The 21,860-nt window shown below is 37.5% G+C and overlaps 3 protein-coding genes across 7 annotated transcripts; 1 reads left to right on the top strand and 2 right to left on the bottom strand.

Moving 5' to 3' along the window:
• Positions 1 to 360: 360 nt before the first annotated feature.
• On the top strand, positions 361 to 3,172 carry iscub (iron-sulfur cluster assembly enzyme b). Its single transcript, XM_058776233.1, has 5 exons — positions 361 to 499; positions 991 to 1,104; positions 1,925 to 2,035; positions 2,190 to 2,268; positions 2,425 to 3,172. Exons 1-5 carry the CDS (start codon positions 404 to 406, stop codon positions 2,517 to 2,519), a joined length of 495 nt encoding a protein of 164 aa, XP_058632216.1. The 5' UTR covers positions 361 to 403; the 3' UTR covers positions 2,520 to 3,172.
• Positions 2,790 to 6,710, bottom strand: tmem119b (transmembrane protein 119b). Its single transcript, XM_058776218.1, is given in 3 exon segments — positions 2,790 to 4,177; positions 4,180 to 4,999; positions 6,504 to 6,710. Coding segments are annotated over 2 exon segments (882 nt in total). The 5' UTR covers positions 4,985 to 4,999; positions 6,504 to 6,710; the 3' UTR covers positions 2,790 to 4,100.
• A 1,200-nt stretch (positions 6,711 to 7,910) lies between these two features.
• On the bottom strand, positions 7,911 to 21,542 carry coro1cb (coronin, actin binding protein, 1Cb). 5 transcript variants are annotated; one of them, XM_058776161.1, is made up of 12 exons: positions 20,432 to 21,534; positions 18,701 to 19,792; positions 12,404 to 12,603; positions 12,159 to 12,281; positions 11,943 to 12,072; positions 11,671 to 11,852; positions 11,469 to 11,588; positions 11,280 to 11,384; positions 10,874 to 11,019; positions 9,972 to 10,029; positions 9,484 to 9,726; positions 7,911 to 9,391 (listed from the first exon to the last, which is right to left on the bottom strand). In XM_058776161.1, the coding sequence occupies exons 1-12, from the start codon at positions 21,441 to 21,443 to the stop codon at positions 9,272 to 9,274; spliced, it is 3,531 nt and encodes a 1,176-aa protein (XP_058632144.1). In that variant the 5' UTR covers positions 21,444 to 21,534; the 3' UTR covers positions 7,911 to 9,271. The 5 variants fall into 5 exon arrangements, with proteins under 5 accessions (XP_058632144.1, XP_058632143.1, XP_058632145.1 ...); XM_058776160.1 differs by having other exon boundaries at positions 18,701 to 21,542; XM_058776162.1 differs by lacking the exons at positions 18,701 to 19,792; positions 20,432 to 21,534 and adding an exon at positions 14,791 to 15,003.
• Positions 21,543 to 21,860: the final 318 nt, after the last annotated feature.

The raw sequence follows: 21,860 nt of genomic DNA, 5'->3' as shown, positions 1-21,860 counted from the left end.
GCTGCAAAGTTTCAACAGTCAGAAAAGGCATAGGATAGAAGTGAAACAAAAACAACAATCTGCTGTTATAAAAAACAAGATCTGTTTCTATTTATTAAAATCCTTATATGGTCGATGTCATTTTTATTCAGAATATAAGCGGCAAATCTTGTAGCTTGAAAGCTTTTTAAATGAAAAAATTACAAACTGTTCAACTTAAAAAAGAACAATAAAGGATATAATAACAACAAATATAAAGCGTAGATAAATAATAAAGGTATACAACTAATTTGTACATAAAATTTGCTCTTCACTTCGGCACTTCAAAATTTGTCTCACATCTCGCGATGGTAGATGAAATCTACGAGACTAAACGGAGTATAAATCCGCTATTTGAGTTTTCAAGTGCGTCATTTCAGATATCATGGCGGCTTCACTTGCGAAGAAATGCGCGTCTCCGACAATTCTCAAAACACTTTCAGCTCCTCAATTGAGGACGCAATGTGGGTATCACAAAAAGGTAAGCTAGCACGACACATGCAGTTTACTAAAAAGTTTTTCGCTTTGACCTTTTTATGTATTTGAGGTGGTTTCCTATATGATTGACATCTCGTGATACATGATGAGTTATTGACACTGTACTAATACCACTAACATGTGACATAGCAAGTTTCGCATTTTTTAATTCGCATTCAGTTTTAATCCTTTAAGTCAGTTTATATCGTTTGAGATCACATTTAGTACAAGCTCAAGAATTAATTTGTTTCTTTTTATGAATCCATGATTTATCTTAAAGACAGTATTTTGAAATGTAAAGTCATAATTTTTAGTAATTTGTATTATGGCAAGATGAATAGATATTTAAATAGGTCAAAATGTGGGCGATTGGAGCCCGGCATGGTTGTTTATTTGTCTTTTATAACAATAAAATGAACTGGCACATGATTCTGACTTTGTGAGCCAAATAACTCAACTGGCCCCTCCCCTTAAACGTTATTTTTATTTGTTAAGGTTGTGGACCACTATGAGAACCCAAGAAATGTGGGGTCTTTGGATAAAAATGCCAAGAATGTGGGCACAGGTTTGGTTGGTGCCCCTGCTTGTGGAGATGTGATGAAACTGCAGGTAATCATGTCTTGCATAACAATAGGTTTAATGACTGCTTTAGCTACTGTTCTTCCCAAGTAGTCATTTTTTTAAGAATGGGTACAGTATGTTCACTACTGTAGGCTTATTAACTGTCATTTTTTTCAGAATGGGTACAGTATGTTCACTACTGTAGGCTTATTAACTGTCATTTTTTTTTAGCACAGGTATTTGATGACAAGAGTGTTGCATAAAAAATAATGCATAGGCTATAAAAAGGGAAACAAAATAAACATTTCTTGTGCCCTTAAACAAATAAAATAGTGTAAAATTTAAGTGGATTACTTCTCTGTACGATGTCTGAAGTCTCAGATTGGATTGAGTGCTTACACAGGATGAGTCTGCATATTTTAGATTGTTCTATTTATTATTTATTTCACAGGGACAGTACAGAATATAATATTTGTAGCACTTGTCCCTGGTTAGTATTAAACTATGGACCCAAAAATACAATAACCTACGAACAATATATCATTTATACTAAAGTAATTTAATTAAAATCAACGAATCACCAATTGTTACCCTAACAAAATAATGGTCACAAGACTACTTTTGTTTAAGCCATTTTTTTTCATAGCTGTTCTGCATTTTTTCATATGAACTTTCTCTGACAAAATTAAACAGTCATTTGATATCTATGCTGCATCACAAATGATAAATGTAGAGTTTTTGTTTTGTTATAGTATATTCATTATAGACACATTTGAGTCACAATGCTGATGATGGAAGCTATCACCACCCTTGACATGGTAGTCATATATTTGATGGACTGAAGTGTATGTTTGTTTTTCCCACTTAGATCGAGGTGGATGAGGCTGGGAAGATTGTGGATGCCAAGTTCAAAACCTTTGGCTGTGGCTCTGCTATTGCTTCCAGTTCTTTAGCCACTGAGTGGGTAAAGGGCAAATCTGTAAGCAAAAACATTTTCTGGTTATATTGCTTTGGTCCAAATGTTTGTCCTCCCCTTTTTTTAATCTGCATTATTTGTGACAAAGTTTGATTGTAACTTAGTGATTTTGTCCTAATAAAACCATTAAACCTAAAAATTCTCAATCAATGTACAGATTGATGAAGCCCTCAAGATAAGAAACACTGAGATTGCTAAGGAGCTTAGCCTTCCACCAGTCAAACTGCACTGCTCAAGTAAGTCTTCCTTTTAATTTGATTTATCGCTGTTTGTGTAATATTTACTTGCATCATTTATTTATATATATATATATGCATGTATAAATTTTACATATGTTCCTGGATTTATGATGTTCCTGTTCTGTAACTGACCTTGCTCTCTGTACTTTGTAGTGCTGGCTGAGGATGCCATTAAAGCAGCTTTGGCAGACTACCGTCTGAAACAGGAAGTTGAACCTGGTGAGAAGACCACCATGGTCCGCAACTAGGAGGCGCACTTGATCCTCTAAATCAGTGGTTCTCAACTGTTGCTTCAAGACCAAAAGGTGTTACAGGTCTATTCTGATTGGGTCGTGGGAGCAGGGAAATTCCAGTATTAAAATCTAACTAACCATATAAACATGCAAAGTTAAAATAAGGCTTATTATCTCGGAAGGGTATAATGCATTTATTTTCGTCCACTGTGCAATGTTATTGATTTTGCATGCTGTTGAATCTGCACAGTTAATGGTAATTGTAATAAATCTCAGCGTTTGAGGTTGGATCTCCATTTGATATCCAATGTAAAATCTGGGTCTTGAAACAACAAAACCAGTTGAGAATCAATGCTCTTTAACCTCCCTTTGAGTTAAGACCAAAGCTCTCCAAGTCTTGCACTGTAGCCAGTCTTTTAAACGCACAATGTAAAAGTACTGATCAACACTGTTACAGTCTAAGCCATATTTGTTTAGATGTGTTGATTTAATGAAAAAGAGTGTCAGTGGCTTCACTTACTTGCTGAAAACGCACACAATTTATCTTATTCTATTATTGTTGTTTGAAAGAATGAAGATGTGATTATGATGGTGACTTGTGCTGCTGGGCTTTCATTTGATGGCCTTTCAAACACCAGTACTTTAAATAAAGCTTCTGTAAACCTCAATCATGTGGGCATTGGAATTAATATTGCACACCCTTGGAATCTAGAAACATGATGCTAATTTACAGTGATTAACTGATTTTGCATGGCTAGTATGTGGTTTTCATTCTCAATTTGAGGTTTGTTTCATTAACTGTTATGCTATGTGACGTGCCAATAGATCTGAAGCAAACTATAACACTGACCAGCATTTGTTGACTTTTTTTTTTTTTTTTTTGAAATTCTAGATGGCAGATTGTCTTGAACGTTTGAAATGTGGTCAAATCTTGTAGTAAGTTTATTAAGAATATTGTGTTCTTCATAAAGTGTGTGTTGAGACTAACTAATCTTAGACTAAACCGTTTGAAAGGTGGCATAGGACTTGCTGTGGCTGAATACTTCTTGACCTTGAAAGGAAATACTTTGAGCCAGAATGTGTAAACAGTAAGCTGACTCACAGCAAAGCTTTTCTACACTTCGACTTGTCTCCTTAATTGGAGTAGTAAGTGTACTTGTTTTATTTTTTTGGATGCGTGTGTTTATAGTGCGTTGCGAGCCATTAACGGAATCTACTTCCCTAATCCTAACCTTTCCAGTCTATATGGATGTATTTGCTAATAACCGAGAGTAAAGCACACAAGAATAAAGATCATTTCTGATTTAGGGTTAAAGAGTCCTCATGTCAAAATAAGAGATTCATGACAACCAACATTTAAAAAGCAGTTTTTATGTCTTGCCCAATAGGCATCCGTTCATATCATTTAAAACAGATTATTACATTTATATTTGGAAAATCAAAGAGTTACAAACAATATTAAAGCCATATATTTTTCATGAACAATCTCAATGAAGCTTCATACTACGTTTTTTAGTTTTACAGCGTGTGCAAGAAATACACTTCGGTCTGTATTTGCTTCTTAGTGTTTCCTTTAAGGCTTTAAAAATGTCCAAGCTAAAATGCTGTTTTCTCTTCACTGATAAATGGTGAGCCTGAAGTAGCAACATCCTGTTTGTTCGTGTCCTCTTGATCTCTGAATTCTCTGGCCCAGATGAATGTTTGCTCTCTTCAGGGGGCCCGGAGTCCGTGAGGTCAGTCTTTTCCATGTCACAAGCAGGGATACTGTCCTGGGACCTGCTGGGGCAGCTCTTTTCCACAGTATCCTCAACAGCAGACTGATTTGTGGTCTTGTTCTCTAGTGAGTCACAGCTCTCCTCTTGACTCTTATCGCACTGAGCACTTCCCTCGTCTTCTGCATGTTTTTGGTCTTCCTCCACTTCATTCTTCTCCTTCCATGGGGTCTTGACTGGTGTTCGGAGGTTCTTGGTAGCCAGCATGATGTCCTCTTGGAGCTGCCTGGCTGAATTCACTGGCTCCTCACTGGAGCTGGTGTTGGCATTCTCTGGGACTTCGCTGAAGAAGCGTGCTCCTCCGGTCTTGTCTCGCTCGTCCACGTACATCTTGGAAGGGAAAGCACAAGGATAGTAGGTGCTGACTTTACGTCGGCGACTCAAGAAGGCAGCCGAGCAGAGGATGGTGATGATAAGAAAAAGTAATATGGTAATGACGATTATGGGAAGGTGGTTCTTTTGTAAGAAGTCCACCAGCTGATCCAAGAATGATTTGCTGTGTTTTTCTCCATCTATGGAGGTGGACTTCACCGATTCATTGAATGAGGAGGAAATGGTGGGTGTGGGGGTCAGGTCTGTGCTCCCAGAGTCCCACTGCCCACTGCCCTCCAAAGAGTCATTTAAAATGACTGGGGTGGCATAAGTGGGCAGCCTGTTTAGCAGAATGACGGACAGGCCGATGAGGCAGTGGAGAGCTGAGTGGTCCATCCTGTGACTGAATACCTGAGGTGGTTAAAAAGACATTTTAATTGCTTGACTTTACATGTTTTAAACAGTTAAGCTAACTGGGAATTTTCTCTGAACTTTGGCTAATGTTTTGGCAAGGTTCTTGAAGTTATGAACGGATGTTCTTCCAGTAACACTAATAGAATGTTTGTTCAAAGTTATCTGGAATAAAATAATAAACTTTCCAATAACATTTCGAGTCTGCATAATCAAGAAAATATTTTTAAACATTTAAAAATTGGTGTTTTGAACATTCAGAGAGCATTTAGAATGTATTTTTGTTAGCTGAAATGTTATTGACTCGGACCCAGTCTGAGACTTTGGTATGTTCTTACTTCATGACATTAATTCACAGCAGTTGTCTTATGTCTTTCCTGTGGTGCAATCAAAATTCAAAGGGCCACATGGAAACCTCGTTGGATTCTGAGCCAGATGCATTATGTTCTGAGCAACTGCAGCTGAACATCAGTCCCTGCATGTGCACTCATTCTTTGAGGTTACATGAGCATTAAAGTTTCACTTTCTGTAGCGTCAAAATTAGATGAATAAACACACTCGACTCAATAACTTCCAGTTTTTGTATAGCCATTTCTTACATTTAATATAAAATTACTTTTGAAGGAAAAAATGGAAACACTTTACAATAAGGTTCAGTTCATTACCATTACCATACAGTAAAAAAAAAAAAAAAAAACATTTTTACAGCCTTAATCTAAGTAATTGTACTAGTCAAGTGCTTATTTATTTTTATTCATAATGATGTATACTGATTGATGTTAAATTTTTTAAAATAAATGTAACTTTAAATATATATAAACAAACAAGCAAACTGAATATTACTGTAAAGTGTAACCAAAAAAAAAAGTTCAGATAAATGTAGTATAGTTTTTCAAAAGACAGCTGGTGAACCAACATAAATTATGATGGTTTGTTTCTTTAAGCAAAGATATTTCATCTGGGGTCTCTCCACTCTGTGCCATCTGTGCTCAAGCTGACAACCATAATCATCACTGGGCATTTGGAGCACAATGGAAATAGTATCAAGCTCATGTGGCGCCTCACTCTCAAACACACACACACACACACACACACATACATACATACATACATGCATACATACATACATACACACATGCAGCATTGATATTAGTCTCTGTTTTTATGCTGGCTTCAAAAAAAATTCCAAACATCATGAAGTTCTGTCCTTATGCTCATGAACTTACTTTTGTGTAATTCTCTATTGCTTTAAAAAAAAAAAAAAATTAAAGGGTCATCTTGCCAAAATCAACTGTGAGAATCCATTCTAGAACTATCTTTGTTGAATCTTTTGAACTGTTAGAGAACAGTTTTCAACTTAGGTAGCCACATCTGGACATGAACTTTTTAAAGCTGTGCATTCCTGTAAGGTAAGTCATCTGTCTATCATTACATGGACAGGAACGATATTACTAAAATAGAAAACAGACAAAAGTAATGTTGAAACGAAAGAGTTCTTACTTACTTTCAAGTGCTGATGTTCTAAAACATGCCTACTGAAGAGGTCCTAACATGGAGAAGAAAGCGTCTGCTGTTTCCTCCTCTCAAGCTGGATGTCTGTTGTAACAGACTGCGTGATGAAGAACAGTTGGATTGGTGAGGGGGGAAGAAACTCCTATTCTCCTCCTCCTCCTCCTCCTCCTCCTCCTCCTACTTCTACTCTGTCCCAGAAAGGCAGACTGGGCCATTTCCAGACACACTGTTCTCGTTAAGGCTGTTTGGGGGAGAGCCGAGTTTTTTTCCCCCTGCCTGTGCACTGGAGAACTTCAAGCCACCAGATGTAGCACAGTTTGTTTCAAACTCTAGATTCTAATTTTCATCCATTTCTTGAAACTAAAAACAAAAGTGCCTTTAAAACCGCATTCGTCTAACCATTAAATCTAAATAAAGACATTGATGGTCCCTTGTAAAATACTTTGGATTTGTTTTTGGCCTCGAACAGAAGCTATCAGGTCCCTGAGGAAGAGCTTTATGTTTCCTGTGCTCACATGGTCCACGGGGGAGAGGGCAAGCGTGCTGTGAGCCGCAGCTGGAACAATGGACAGGTTGTTGAGACCTGAGATACAGTATAAAGGGCTGCTGTGGCAAGTCTCAAACCCAAAATACAGCAATATAATGAGCTGAAAATGTAAGACTAAATGGTAGACGGTGCCGTCTCAATATTCAAAAAACAATATATATTTTGACGCTCATCTGTACCTCAGAATTAGTTTTCAGTATGCCAGCCCTTTGAGGCATCTTGGACTTTTAATGACTTGCCAAGACATACAAGATTGTGAAAACATCTGCTTTCTGATCACCTAAGCTTATCTTGAGAGAGTTGAGGCTTTATGTCTTTTTTTCATGTCATTCTTTCTTTACTGCAGAATAATAAACCTTGCTGTGAACAGACAGCAAATAAAGGGGTCTTGGGATAATGTAGGTGTCTTGCATCACCCCGAAAGGGGTTTATTATTAATGACCAGCTACTCAGTAAATAAATATATATGTGAGCATACAATACAGCTTTGAGTTGGAATTTTAAAATAATTTTACCTATGTATATTATTTTAAAGTCATTACAATATACAAAACTATGACAAAAATAATTATTAAGTCCTCTGAGGTCATTTTCACTACAGTCAATAATAGCGTCACAAGATATTTCTGTTCCCTGAAAGAGCGGACTGATGTACAGCATTGTCACGAATGATGGAGAATATTAGGAAATATCTGACCAATAAATGACATGATTAACTAATCATAACCAAGTATTCAAGCCAGCCATATAGCAACGACTTTTTATATTTGTAAACATGACCACATTTTGGTTAGTCATTGTAAACCGTCCTACAAACAAGAAACCGACTGCAGACTTTATGAAGAATTATGAATGAAAAGATTTATTGTAGAGCCAACCTTTTTTTATTTTAGGTGAAGTTTGGAATGCATGCACAAGACTGTTTAGGACACAGATAAGTGCTGATTTTCATGGATGTTGTCCTCCAGCAGTGGTCAACTGAGGAGGTCTGTCTAAAACCAGAAACACACATAGAGGCACCAATACATTTACAGTACATGTACATCAGAAGAGCTCGCAGGTAGCCACTGCCTCTTAAAGCCAAGTTCACTTATCAGAGCATGTGTCAGTCCAATATTTTGTAACATGAGAATAATTCAAAAGTGGGGACAAACTGGAGAACATGGATAATGACAGCAAAAAAAAATAGCCATTTCCTAATCAAAATAAGGTACTATTTCTGTGGCAAAAACCTCATGCAAATGAAAAGTGTTGAGCATCCAATGTTTCTGACTTCAGAGTGATTGATTTCCTGAGGTGCAACAGTAATTTCATAATTACTACGGTAAGTTTTTGATTTATGAAGAATACGCATGAGAAATGCATTTTCAACAATACTTGCCGAAGTCTAACAGGTTTAGGTTTACGTTCACATTCATTCTGCAACATGAAGTTATTGCTTTTGGATATACTGTAACTGACTGTGTTATATTTTTGAAAAACCCTGTTGTTGGATGCTTTATAATCAATGATGATGATGATGATCTCAAAGCAGCCAATGGAGGAAATGAATTAATACTCCAGTGATCGTGATCATCACAAGGGACATTATTTGGACTGAATTTCCAATTAACTCCCGATGAATCCTAAACGTTGAATTTGAATGGTTATGAACATTTCACTAAATCATATCCTTATAATTTACGATCATATCCACACAGTTCTGCCTTTTCTGCTGATGTCCCACTTTGAACAGTATGTCTCGTTTTTCAATAAGCCACTATCTACAACTGGGAAAAACATATAAAAGTAGAAATTAAAGGAGAGGTGACTGATTCACCTCAAATTTGACAGCACAACAAAAAAGGAAAGAGAAATACTGATGTGTATATACAACGACACTCTGTAACATACCGGTTAATATCAGAATACTCATGGAAACAATGTTACAATAACAAAAGAAGTAAGAAAAGTTTTAACAAAATGTAAAACATCAATTAAAACCAGTGAGCATTCATTGCCACAACTTTGCTTCCGCTATGCGAATGCTTGGGGGAGACTTGACAAAAAGTAAAAGTCCATCTTGGAATGTTGCTTGAAGTTGTCCTTGTGAGAAACACCAAGCGGAATGATCGAGTCAAATTGAGAAATTTTGGCAGTGACTGACCCCCCCTGCCCAACTGAATCTCTCCTTCTCCATACTGAAAACTATGGCTCACACCCCCGCCAGTGTCTTAGATTGCCACTTTAGCCACTTGCTCTTCCAGTTTGGCGATTCTCCTGTCCTGCAGCGTGACCAGATCTCTAAGGGACTTGACTTCTCGCAGCAGCTCCTCTAACTTCACTTCATTCTTCTGCGAAGCAGAATAAAGAAATAGGAAAATGTGTTTTAGTGCCAATTATGTGTGGGAAAAATAAGAAAGAGTCAATGAAGCATCATCCTTACTCTGGTTAGCTGAGGAGAGGCAGGTTTCTGGGGAGTTGCTGGCTCCTCCACCTTCTTGGGTGCTTTGTTATCCAGCAAATTTTTCTTGACTACTTTGAGGTCGCGGTTCTTGCCCGGAACATAACCGTGTTTGAGCGAGATCAGGATCGGTTCGCCATTCTTGCCTTCAAACCACTCCTCGGCCTCTAGCGCTGGGTCTGGACCTGCTGTGTCCGGATAGAGGTCGTCCTGAAAGAGGTCTGACTGCCAAAAACCGAAGAGACAGGAAATGCCGTAATGAGTATTTTGGATTCATGCTGTTTGTTTTCTCTGAAATGTTAATTGAAACCAAGTGCCTTCCCTTTTCTTCATCAGTTAATGACAGTTAAATCACACTTTGATTGAGCTTTGCTTGAAAAGCTAAACACAAAACAAATAAAAACTTATCAACTGAACATTAATATTAATAATCATTGTTTCAATATACAGTGAAATACAGTGAAAAGTACCTTTCTAGGAACAGTCATGATAATTGGCTCACACTTTCTCTCATGAAGTTTATAAAACCTGTGAGAAACAACAGACATGTTATTGGCGTTATGTAATAAGCACAATCTTAATCTAAAAAATGTTTATAATGTTTTTACTTTTTCCATTTACAATGTTATAAAAGATTTCTTTTTTCAAATAAATGCTGTTCTTTTGAACTTTTTAGTCATCAAAGGATCCTAAAAATTTTAAATAATAATAAGCAGCACAACTGTTTTATGATACATTTATATGTAAATGTATGCACAAAATCAGCATATTGGAATGATTTCTGAAGGATCGTGTGTCACTGGAGTAATGGCTGCTGAAAATTCATCTTTGCCATCACAGGAATAGATTACATTTTAAAATAAATACAAAATAAAAAACAATTTTTTTATAATTATAAACAATTATATTTATATATAACTTTTTATGTACATTATAATACAACATAATAAAAAATATTATAGATATATCAGTTTCCGACAAAGATTAAACACAAAACGTACACCCTTATGACAGAATGAATCATAAAATTAATGATCCCTCCTTACAGTGATCATAGCATTTCATTGACCTTTAGGAGCCACAGCATGAAACCAAAGCTACATTGCCATCACATTAGATTTTATAGTCAATGACAGACTAATGACTCCCCCTACTGGAGAAATAAAATCAACCTAGCTGAGAGCCATAATCGCAACAATGCTGGCCAGAAGTCAATTTAGTTTCTCGAAAATATCTAGATTCTGACATGGCCATAAGCCCCTCAAACACTTCAGAGAATCTGAATGAATCTAAGGCCACAAACACTTGCTGTGTCTGTTTTCGCTTTTCAAAAATTACACTTTAAAGAAACACCTGTGCAAGTCGTGCATACCTGGCTATCTCACACTTGTTGACATCGAGGCCTCTTTTAGGCATGTAGCCCATGCCTCTTTGGGGCTCCTTGCTGGAAAACGTGTTGAGGTAGTGCACATACGGTGCCTCGTCTGTGATCTCGAAATAACGGATACTGCTGTCACCCTTAAACAGAAAACAAGATTACAGTTGTATTAAAATATACATACTATATATACACGCTGTGTGTGTTGTAATGCATCACACTATTGAGGCAAAGCCAGTGGTTCCCAATTTCTAGGGGGGCCCCAAATTATTCAAATTTCGTTATATTAACATAACCTTAATTAAAATGCTAAAAACACAAAAATAAAGATGTACAGCATTAATTATTAATACAATATAGCTGAACTCATTTTTTCTGGGTCACATAAAAACTTGCTCACCTTTCCACACAGGTAGACTACATTAGTGTCAGGGTCATAGAATGGAAGCAACACTCCATTGCTGGTGTCCATTTCATGCACTGATATCGGGTCCTCCATGTTTTTCTTAAAGAGAGGAACATCAAAATATTTAATGAAAATGTGTTAAAAAAAAAAAAAAAAAAAAATTTTGTGTTTATTTTGCCTTACTGGATTCCATAAGGCTAGCTGCCGCTCACTCATACGACTGAAACCGGTGGTGAAGATGTTTCCATCAGCCAGAAAGATGGCTCTCATGGGCCGCGCCCCCTCATGGGCCTTATCCTTCTCCTGTGATCATCAATGCCAGTGAGACACAAAGAACTGTGGAAATAAAGAGTCCTCAATGTAATTCCGAGATGTTTTCACTTACCGCAGTGATCTTTCCCTTGCGTGGATCGATAACGCGCACTTTCTTATCCTTGCACGCAGTGCAAATGAGGCTGCCGTTGCGACTCCAGCAGACGCTGAAGATCACATCCGGATGCATGTCCTCCAGGTTGATCAGAGCTTCTCCTGTGCCCACGTTCCAAATGATGATGAGATTATCGCATCCTGACAGAGGAGGAAAGACAAAATTGGTTTTTGATCATTCAGTCACGCAACATAACATGTTTTTGATGTTAAAATCAAAAAATCTCTTACCTGCACTTAGTAGAACATTACGGGCTGTTGGATGCCACGTCACGATGCCCACTCTCTTGGAGTGACCCTCTAACACCACGACTGGCTCAGAAAGAGGTGCGGTGAGGCCGTTCTCAGGGATCTGCCACACCTGTGTGACAAAAATGCAAATATTTTCATAATAATCACTCTATCGGATCTCTATAAAAGAGGATGTAGTGAAGGAGCTGAACGTACCATTACTGTACAATCTTCAGAGCCGCTGGCAATGACATGATCATTGTTCGGGCACCAGTCGATGTCCAGCACAGGGCCCGTGTGACCACAAACAGTGGGGTAGGCCTTGTCAATACGACCCGTCTGGAAACAGGAAACAGAGAGCATGGATTTACGTCTCATCTTGCATCATTCTGACCAACTACGCTTATTCAGATTACTAACTGCATAAATGCGGAGTGAGCATATATGCAGTTATCCCTTACCTTTTGCAGAGGCAGAACGAGGAAAGCTCCACCCCCACTGGCCTCCACAATAATAGCAACAAATTTGGGGTTTACTGCACAAAAGGCACTGTCCCAGGTAACCCGCGAAACCCTAATGTCATCATAGCACTGGTCATTCTTCACCGCCTGACCAAACACATGACGAAATTTGCTCTGTCGTACCACTCGTCTGATCATTTCTGAAAACACAAGAGAAGAGAAATGTTGTGGTCTAGCTACTTGTAATGATTAAAAAAGAAATGTATTTACAATAGTACTTTATTTATTTCATATTTAAATACCCGACTGTTATATTTTGCAGTATAACACATTCTTAATGGTAGATGTTCAATGTTTTTCTTTTGCTTTCAGACTTAATATTGACAGTGTATCATATTAAGGTAAGATGAGCGGTCAGCTAGAGAGCACTGGGAATCAGTTTTCCATTTCACCCTGTATATGCATTTCTCCTTAAAAGACAAGGGGAGAAGTCAAATGCAGTTTTGTGTGTGAATTCATTCATCTTCATATGAGAAAACCATGTTCTAAGGACTGAATATTTAAATGACTAAATAAGTAATAAGTAATTAATTACAGTAATAAAGTGACCTATATTAGATTTTTTATTAGTTCATACTGTAACAAGTACTTTTGCTGAAGCAAATATGTGACCCTGGACCACAAAACCAGTCATAAGGGTACATTTGCTGATTTATACATCATCTGAAATCTGAATAAATAAACTTTCCATTGACGTATAATTTGTTAGGATAAGACAATATTTGACTGAGCTGCAACTATTTGAAAATATGGAATCAGATGGTGCAAAAATATCAAAATATTGAGAAAATCGCCTTTAAAGTTGTCCAAATTAAGTTCTTAGCAATGCATATTACTAATCAAAAATTAAGTTTTTATATATTTACGGTTGGAAGTTTACAAAATATCTTCATGGAACATGATTTTTACTTAATATCCTAATGATTTTTGGCATAAAAGAGAAATCTATCATTTTGACCCATACAATGTATTGTTGGCTATTGCTACAAATATACCCGTGCTACTTATGACTGGTTTTGTGGTCCAGGGTCACATATTTTAGTAAAAATTTCATGCATCTAAGCTAGCCTATAAAAGTAAACATTCTCTTTCTTGAACAGATATAAATTTGTATTGTTTATTTATTAACCAGGATAAAAGTATCTTTCTTTTATCCTCATTAATAAATAAACAATAAATATTAATATAGTAAATTCCTAAAAGATCAAATCATAACGAGTTGCCAAAAAGACAGCATTTCTTAATAAGCAACAAACACCAAAGATGCCCAAAAATGATGCACATATCAACAGTGAGATGCCAAAAAATGCTAGTTAGGCAGATTTTGAGACACAGCCAGCATATATATACCAACGGGTATAATACACTGAAAAACAAACTGATGTTCATAATTATACATGAATAATCACTGGTTATATTTGAGTCGCCTTTATTAATGCATTATGTGCATTATCTGAAGCACTGGTTGATATGAACTGCTAGGGCCCTGATTGATGGCGGTGTCTTCATAAATAACAGCTACCACCATTAATAACACTAATAATAAACAAAAACGATTCCAAACAGCTGTGTTTGTGAGAGTAAAACGTAGTCATCGCAATAAAGTCATGGATGTGCTTTTGGAAATAGGTCAGATGTATGGCGGTGTGTGTGAGTGTGTGTGTGTTTAATGGCCGGGCTGCGTTATTGATGATGATGAGCATCCCAGCGAAAAAAAAACCCACACACCACTAACAATCTACTAAAAGATCAATTAAGATATACAGTAAAAGAGAAAACATATGTACGAATGAGAGAAAGATAAGATATTCGCCTATAGTGCAAGAGTGAGAATGAAAAACCATGACATAATCGATAGATGGGCAGGCTTCTGCTGGTGTGAGAAAACGAGCTAACCGCTAACCGACCAAATGAATGAAAACAGCAGAAAAAGCATCAGATATGCAGCATGTTTTGAGCCGTGCGTGTTTTTCTTTGCAGGCGCTGGCGAAATGCGACGTGCCGCTTTGAAGTGAAGGCGTGCTATCTACCCGGCACAGGTCATGATGGTCAACTTTCAATTAATATCTCACTATTTCTGCTTATCTCGCCGTATGCATGAAATTCAAAGGCTGGATGCTGTCTCACATTCCGCTAAATGAGCCAAAACGCTTGCAAATGCACATGCACCAGCGCAAGTTTTTTTTTTTTTTTTCGGTTATGTCCTAGCTGTTTCCAGAGCTTGTTTTAAATCAGTGATGCTTGCTAAAATCGAGCTAGCATTCCAGTAGAGGCTATTGCACCACTGACCTGCCTTGCATTAATATGACCAAACGCAAAACGCTTACCTTTATCAGTACTACGTCTCTCACAGCGTCAAATTCAAAGCATTAATTTATTTTCTCACAGATTCAGTTCTGCTGGTGACTGTCTCAGTGAATTGCGGCTAGCCACAATAGCTTCCCTCCTCTCCTTTATTCTGAATGAACGGGAGAAAACGCCCTTGTTCTCCTCTCCCCTCCCCTCCTCCTCATGTCCTCCTACATGGACATCAGTTCTGTGTGTGAATGAGAAGTAATGGTACAAACTGTACCATACTGGCTGACAGGTCACTGTGGTTTAACTGGTAAGGTCATTTTATAAGTGGAAAGACCCCTGAGCATCTCTCCATTGCAAACACTACCTTGATCCCAAGCAGCTTGTCCATCTTGTGCATATAAACAGGTTGTGCTTTGCCTTCAACAGAGCTGATAATGTTACAGGACTAGTAATTATGTTAAGAGTGAAAAAGGATGAAGTCATGCTCATGTTGGATTATGTTACAAAGTGCAATGTGCCCTAAAATCTAATTTGGAGTCTTTATTTTTCTGTTTCAGTGTGGTGTAGGGATTTTCAAACTTTGTGATATCAACGAGCCCAGATATTATGATCTGAGGAACCTCCTTTGTAAAATATTAAGACGGCTATAGGGTCATTCCGTGTCAACTCAACCAGAGGTCCCCGGCTCAAATTTTTGATTTTGCTAATATTTTTTTCTGAAGAAAGACAGACATGTATAGTGATGAAAGCCAAAATATCTTTTGGATGAATATGTCATGGATGAATATTGACTGAGTAATCCACTATTTTGTAGAGGGGGGTCAAAATGGCAATTTTCACCTGAGATTCAGAGCCAAATTACAAGGGGATAAATTGGCTTCAGAAAGATGGCAGTATCATAATGTTATTTTTACACAGAGATTGGTAGGCCTGTTAGTAAAATCTGTTCACTTTAGCAATCTTTGTTGCATTATGTGCCAATGGTGACCATTCAAAAAAATGGGGAAACAGCACTTTTCAAGTTTTTATTCTCCAAAGTTTGCATGCCTGTAACTCAAGAAGCATAAAAGATATCTTGATGCCCTTTTAGATATTGGGTCTTAACAAACATTTCTTTTTGGCATCTTCATTTTTAAGGCCCTATATGGTTTGATTCCAGAGATGTTGGAATTTGAATATAACTTCAAGAGTAAATTGTTAAAATGTACATATTTTCATTGGTCAAAAACCAAATGTGGGTCAGTTTGCAAAAATATGATACTTCTTTTCTGAGGAGGAATTTCTGAAGAACAAATAATGAAAAACAAAAAAAAAACTTGTTTAGTTCTGTCAAAACAACTGCATTGAACATACCTGTCTGAGTGCCATAAATATTTTTTTTCTAAAGTTTGCATGCCTATAACTCAAGAAATATTAAAGATATCGCAATATGATTTTAGATTCTAGTTCTTAATAAACTTTTCTTTAGGAATCTTCATTTTCAAGGCCCTACATTGTTCAATCCCAGAGATACGGGGACCTCAATGAGGCTCCATTCTCAGATTGTTGGATATTACATTTCAGCGCTTGAAAACCAAATGTTGGTCATGGTCACTTTGTATACAGCTGATACTTAGTGTATTTAAAGCAGAATGTCTGAAGAATAAGTAATGTTGAAACTTTCCCTCGGAAAGTTTCCCTCTATCAAAAAAATGGTATAGGACATACTTGTTTGAGTGTTTCATTTTTAAGGCCCTGTAATCCTTAAATGTTTAATCCTATTTATTTGCACACCAAATGTAGTTTTGTGTTTATCTAGTCATCACTGCTGACAATGCAAATTATAACAGTAACCCAGGGTTTAGGAATGTACAGTGTGACACATCAGATTATGAATGATCAGGATTAATTGTTGAAATGTAAAATAAGATTACCCAGGATCCCATTTACCTGGGGTTTACAATAACCCAGTGTTAATTATTTAAAGTGCGAGAGATCTTACATGTTTGAGGTATTAACAGTGATTATGCCAAATATGCCCTTTAACACTATGACTATGCTCACATTATAAATGATAAATTCTAATAATTAATCCAGGTTAGGCAAATCTTGGTTTATTGATGTGAATGCAATGTGTGGTAAAAGCAATGACTTTTCCCTATGAGGTGTGGTATTTGATTCAAACATGTTACAATATTGTGTGTTTAAACTCTTGGTAGCTTCAGAAGCTGTTAAAATGAACAAAATCCCTTCTTCCAAATATCCCTGAAACTGCTTCAAATATAGAATCTTATGAATAGACTACTGAGAGAAAGATAATGTCCCTCAACTCCAATTGCATTTTAGCACTCCGACAGGTATGTCCTGTGCATATTGTTTTGATAGAGGGAAACAAGATGCATTCCTAGTTTCAACATTACTTATTCTTCAGACATTCTGCTTTAAATACAATAAGTATCAGCTGTATACAGAGTGACCAACATTTGCTTTTCAGCCACTAAAATAGGTAACATTCAACAATCTGAAAATGGAGCCTCATCGAGGTCCCCATATCTCTGGGATTGAGCAATGTAGGGTCTTGAAAATGAAGATTCCAAAAAAAAAGTTTATTAAGAACTAGAATTAAATCTAGAACTAAAATCACATTGTGATATCTTTAATACTTTTTGAGTTATAGGCATGCAGACTTTAGAAAAAGAATATTTATGGCACTCAGACAGGTATGTTCAATGCAGTTGCTTTGACAGAAATAAACAAGATACATCTCTAGTTTCAACATTATTTGTTCTTCAGACATTCCTCCTCAGAAAAGAAGTATCATATTTTTGCAAATTGACCCACATTTGATTTTTGACCACTGAAAATATGTACATTTTAACAATTTACTCTTGGAGCCATATTTAAATTCCAATATTTCTGGAACCGAACCATATAGGGCCTTAAAAATGAAGATGCCAAAAGGAAAGTTTGTTAAGACCCAATATCTAAAAGGGCATTAAGATATCTTTAATACTTTTTGAGTTACAGGCATGCACACTTTGGAGAAAAAACTTGAAAAGTGCTGTTTCCCCATTTTTGAATGGTCACCATTGGCACATAATTCAACAAAGATTGCTAAAGTCAACATACTTTACTAACAGACCTACTAATCTCTGTGTAAAAATAACATCATGATACTGCCATCTTTCTTAAGTCATTTTTAACCTCCTGTAATTTGGCTCTGAATCTCAGGTGAAAATTGCCATTTTGACCCCCCTATTCAAAATAGTGGATTACTTAGTAAATATTAATCCATGACATTTAATATTTGGGCTACCATCACTATACATGTTTATCTTTCTTCAGAAAAAATATTAGCAAAATCAAAAATTTGAGCCGGGAAAATTTCAGAAATTTGGTTGATTTGACACAGAATGACCCTACAGGCTTTTCATGTACTATATAAGGAAAAATGTATAACATGTGAGAAAATTCTGACACATAAACACAAGATGTTGTTTACAAAATTAAATAATTGGCTTTTATATTGCACTAAAACAAATTGTTAATATATTATTTGGAATATATACATTTTTATGTAGGCTATACTATTCCAAAGCAGCATCAGTGATGCATCAGTCCACATACAGATACACCAATTTTCTTGCCATTCGTTTTTAATTTTTTCTTTTAAATAATATGACTGCCAATATCATAAAAGAATTAATCTTATGATTTCTTATCCTTATTTACAAAAGAGAATTAAACTATATGAGGTAAATTATTACATTAAGCATATTTAAGTAATGTCATAACACTATTATTAACTTCATTAGTGTTCTGATATTAAGTAAAATCTTAATGTATATAAATATGTTTTTTATTTTTATATGCTGAAACCCACTGTGTCGCATTCTTCAAGATCCTCTATAACCCTATCAGGTATATACTGAATGAAAACTAGGAATGCAATCAGCTTACCTTTCTTTGGCGAGGATCTTCTTTCCATTTTATGGGAAGATGTTTGTACATCAAAGGCTGTCTTCATCTGCGATACTTTTAGACTCTGGCTGTCCACAGTCACATCTGGCCTGGCTTTCATTATGTTTGTCCTGCTGTGATGTATCACTTTCTCCTGGATTTTGTTGCTGTCTCTGATGAGTTCAGAGACGGGCCTGTATCTGGACAGTTCGTTTTCCTCTGAAGCAGAAGAATCACTGCTTGGAATTCGACAGGCGGCGTAAGGATATCTAGTTGGGACTGCGGTGGGTTTAGAGTCTTCTTCATCCTCCATGTCCATCATGTAGCATTCAGAGTCAGGTCTACCATATTTCAAAGGCTGTTCCACGTCTTTGCTTGCTTGGTTTTTCTTAGTGTCTGCTTTAGCAAGTGGATTTTGAGGCTTCTTCGGCACAGGTGGTGGTGGGCCCTTAATTTTTGCTTTTCTTTTTAACAACGGTCTCAGCTGAGACATATCCATTTCTTTTAGTTCTTTATCATCGACAGTTTCTATCAAGTTATCGCAGTCAGGTGCAACAGTTTCATCATACGGGACTAAAGAATATCTTGGAATATCGGCAGCCTCAGGTTCTAAGGACAAGCACGTGTAGAATGGGGACTCGGTATAATAAGGTGACATATCAAGACATGATGCATGCGTATTAAAATCCTCAACAGACTGCAGTACCGCCTGCCTTCTGCCCATTTGAATATTTCTGAGCAGTAGGTCCGAATATTTGCTTGGCTCCTCTGTGGAATGAGAAGCAGATTCCTTGCGGGCAGCGGCTTTTTTAAAGGGATTCTTTGGTTTCTTTGGAACAGGTGGTGGTGGTCCTTTGATTTTGGCCTTTTTCTCTGTCTCAGCATCTGTGGGTAGGATGTCAGGGATCATGCTCTGTATTTCAGCATGAGGAACGTACAAATGAGAGACGTCAGATGACTTCCTCGCCTCCTGGTCAGGAAATGTATGAATCTGAAGTGGTGGTGTGATCACAGCTGTGAAATAGAGAGGCTCTTTTTCCTGTTGCAGAGAAGCTGTCTGTGCGACTCTTTCGCCGTCACCTGCATCAAAATCTGAGTGAGAAAAAGAATTGAAATGATTTACGATCATTCGATCCAAACATTTACCGCTGAATGAATTCTCTTTGGCCTCTGTTTCTGTGTTCATGTCATCCAGTTTGTAGATATTTGGATTACAGACTCTTTTGCTCCGAATTTGACCATTTTTGCCTGCTAATTCAAGTAAAGAAGTATTATGCCTTCCATTAAGATGACCATCGCATTCTTTCCTGCTTTCTGTGGATCTCGACTGAACAGCTTTTTGATAAACAGATTCAGTGTCTCTTTTCACACATGGTGCTTCTGCTCCCCACACTCCCTTTTTGGCTGGGTGAGGCGCATTGCTAACAGGGACGTTTTTAGCACTGGATTCAGTTAAACTCTCAGATGACATGACTGTTGAGTGTTTTTCCATGACAGTGAATGCCCCTTTGTCATCATTTTGCTTCTCAGTGTGAAACAAAGTATTGCTTTGGCTTAAATCTGGACGGAATGTGCTTAATACGTTTTGTTCAAAGTCCTCCTCAATCCTCAACGGGACTAGAGCTGTGTCTGGATTTGTGGGTTCAGTAACAGTGTCAGAGTCGAATGTTGTCACTCTAGATCTTAATAAACAAGGTTCGTCAAAGGGAGTATGTAAGATTTTGTCCTTACCTTCGATTTCACCCCATTCGGTCTCTTCTTTTCCCAGCAATGGTGTACGGAAAGTTGGGTTTCTTTGGTCGTTTCTGAAGTTTGTTGCTTTTGGTGTCTGTGAGGCGTCGCTGGGTTCTTGTAAAACACTTCTTCTTGACAAACCTCTACTGATATTTTTGTCTCCCTGTAAACTATCCTGCTTATTGGCACTCTGAAGCCATGGGCGACTTGAATTCGAGTGGAGCCCAGTGAATGATGGACATAAAGAATCAGCTCTGTCCAAATACTCAAATCTGTCCTCATCAGGAATTTCTTTGTTTCGAACAGTTCCAGCACTTTCTTTGCAAGCTTTGTCACAACCTCTCCTAATTTTGTCACCACTTAGGGTCTGCATTTTATGTTTATCTTTGTCCTGGAATGGCTGTGTTTCAAGTAAATCAGCATTCTCAGCTTCCAAAGAAAATCTCCTCTTTATTTCAGCATCACCACTCATCTTGGTCATCCCGTTGTGTCTGTCAGAGAGCGTCCGTGTCTCATTCTTCTCAATGCTCACGCCATCACCTGCTGAGTCCACTTGACAGGAACCTTCTAACATGTTTGGAGTATCCTTGAGGTGAGATTTGTTGGTCATTCTGTCTCTTTTGTCGGGTCGTTCCTGGTCCACAGCAGTAAATATGTCTGTGGCGGTTGCGTCGCTTGTGACTGTTTTGAATTCTGAGGCACTTAGACCTCCTGCCAGGCTCAGCTGAGGATTTGGTGTCCTGCCATTCTGCGAAACATCCGTGTCATAACTCTGTCTGATCTTTTTTCCTCCCTGGTTGAAAGAGGACTCAGTGGTGTTATCATTAGGTCTTGTTGGTTCCTGACAGGGCTCTAGTATGGAGGTGTCCAAGCGAACAAAATTCTGGTCTATTTCTTCTGGGCTTTTGGAATCTGTTTCCTCCTCGCTTTGGTTTAAGATCTCATAATCACTAACGGCACCGGTCAGGACGTCTTCTTTTTCTAGCTCTTTGTCCTGTTTCTGTCCCATCACCCCTGTGAAGAACACATATCCCCACCCATGAGTTTATGAACAGACCGTATATCTTTATCTATGATGAGCCACCGCCCATTTCAAGCTCTCTCTTGTTCCTCTCACATCACTTCTAACTGGAATGTTGCAATGCCTAAAATTAAATGACACTCAATGTGGATACTGAGTCACAGAACCAAAATGGGAACCGGACAACTGGCAGAGTAGATCAGTTACCAGGTGCGAAGGTCACATTAGACATGAAAGGGGAAAACCCACAGACTCCAAACATATCCTACGGCTCTTGACAACAACACTCTAGACCTTCTGACCTCTGTGGCTATGTTTCCATCCAAGTTGGATGGATCTACACAACAAAAGTTTAAAAAGTTCAAAAGTTTGGGGTCCGTAAGATCTTTAAATGTTTATGAAAGA

This window comes from Onychostoma macrolepis, chromosome 05 (assembly GCF_012432095.1).
Source record: "Onychostoma macrolepis isolate SWU-2019 chromosome 05, ASM1243209v1, whole genome shotgun sequence".
NCBI lineage: Eukaryota > Metazoa > Chordata > Actinopteri > Cypriniformes > Cyprinidae > Onychostoma > Onychostoma macrolepis.
The sequence above is the reverse complement of the archived record's forward strand: the minus strand, read 5'-3'. Positions and strand labels throughout refer to the sequence as shown.

Excerpts from the sequence above, each read along its gene's own strand:
- iscub (XM_058776233.1), top strand. The coding sequence starts at position 404 with ATGGCGGCTTCACTTGCGAAGAAATGCGCGTCTCCGACAATTCTCAAA. Across the intron at positions 500-990 it reads AATGTGGGTATCACAAAAAG|GTTGTGGACCACTATGAGAA; the intron begins GTAAGCTAGCAC and ends TTATTTGTTAAG. Across the intron at positions 1,105-1,924 it reads GAGATGTGATGAAACTGCAG|ATCGAGGTGGATGAGGCTGG; the intron begins GTAATCATGTCT and ends TTTCCCACTTAG.
- coro1cb (XM_058776160.1), bottom strand. The coding sequence starts at position 21,443 with ATGGGACAGAAACAGGACAAAGAGCTAGAAAAAGAAGACGTCCTGACC. Across the intron at positions 12,073-12,158 it reads CTGAAGATTGTACAGTAATG|GTGTGGCAGATCCCTGAGAA; the intron begins GTACGTTCAGCT and ends TTTGTCACACAG. Across the intron at positions 11,589-11,670 it reads GCAAGGGAAAGATCACTGCG|GAGAAGGATAAGGCCCATGA; the intron begins GTAAGTGAAAAC and ends TGATGATCACAG.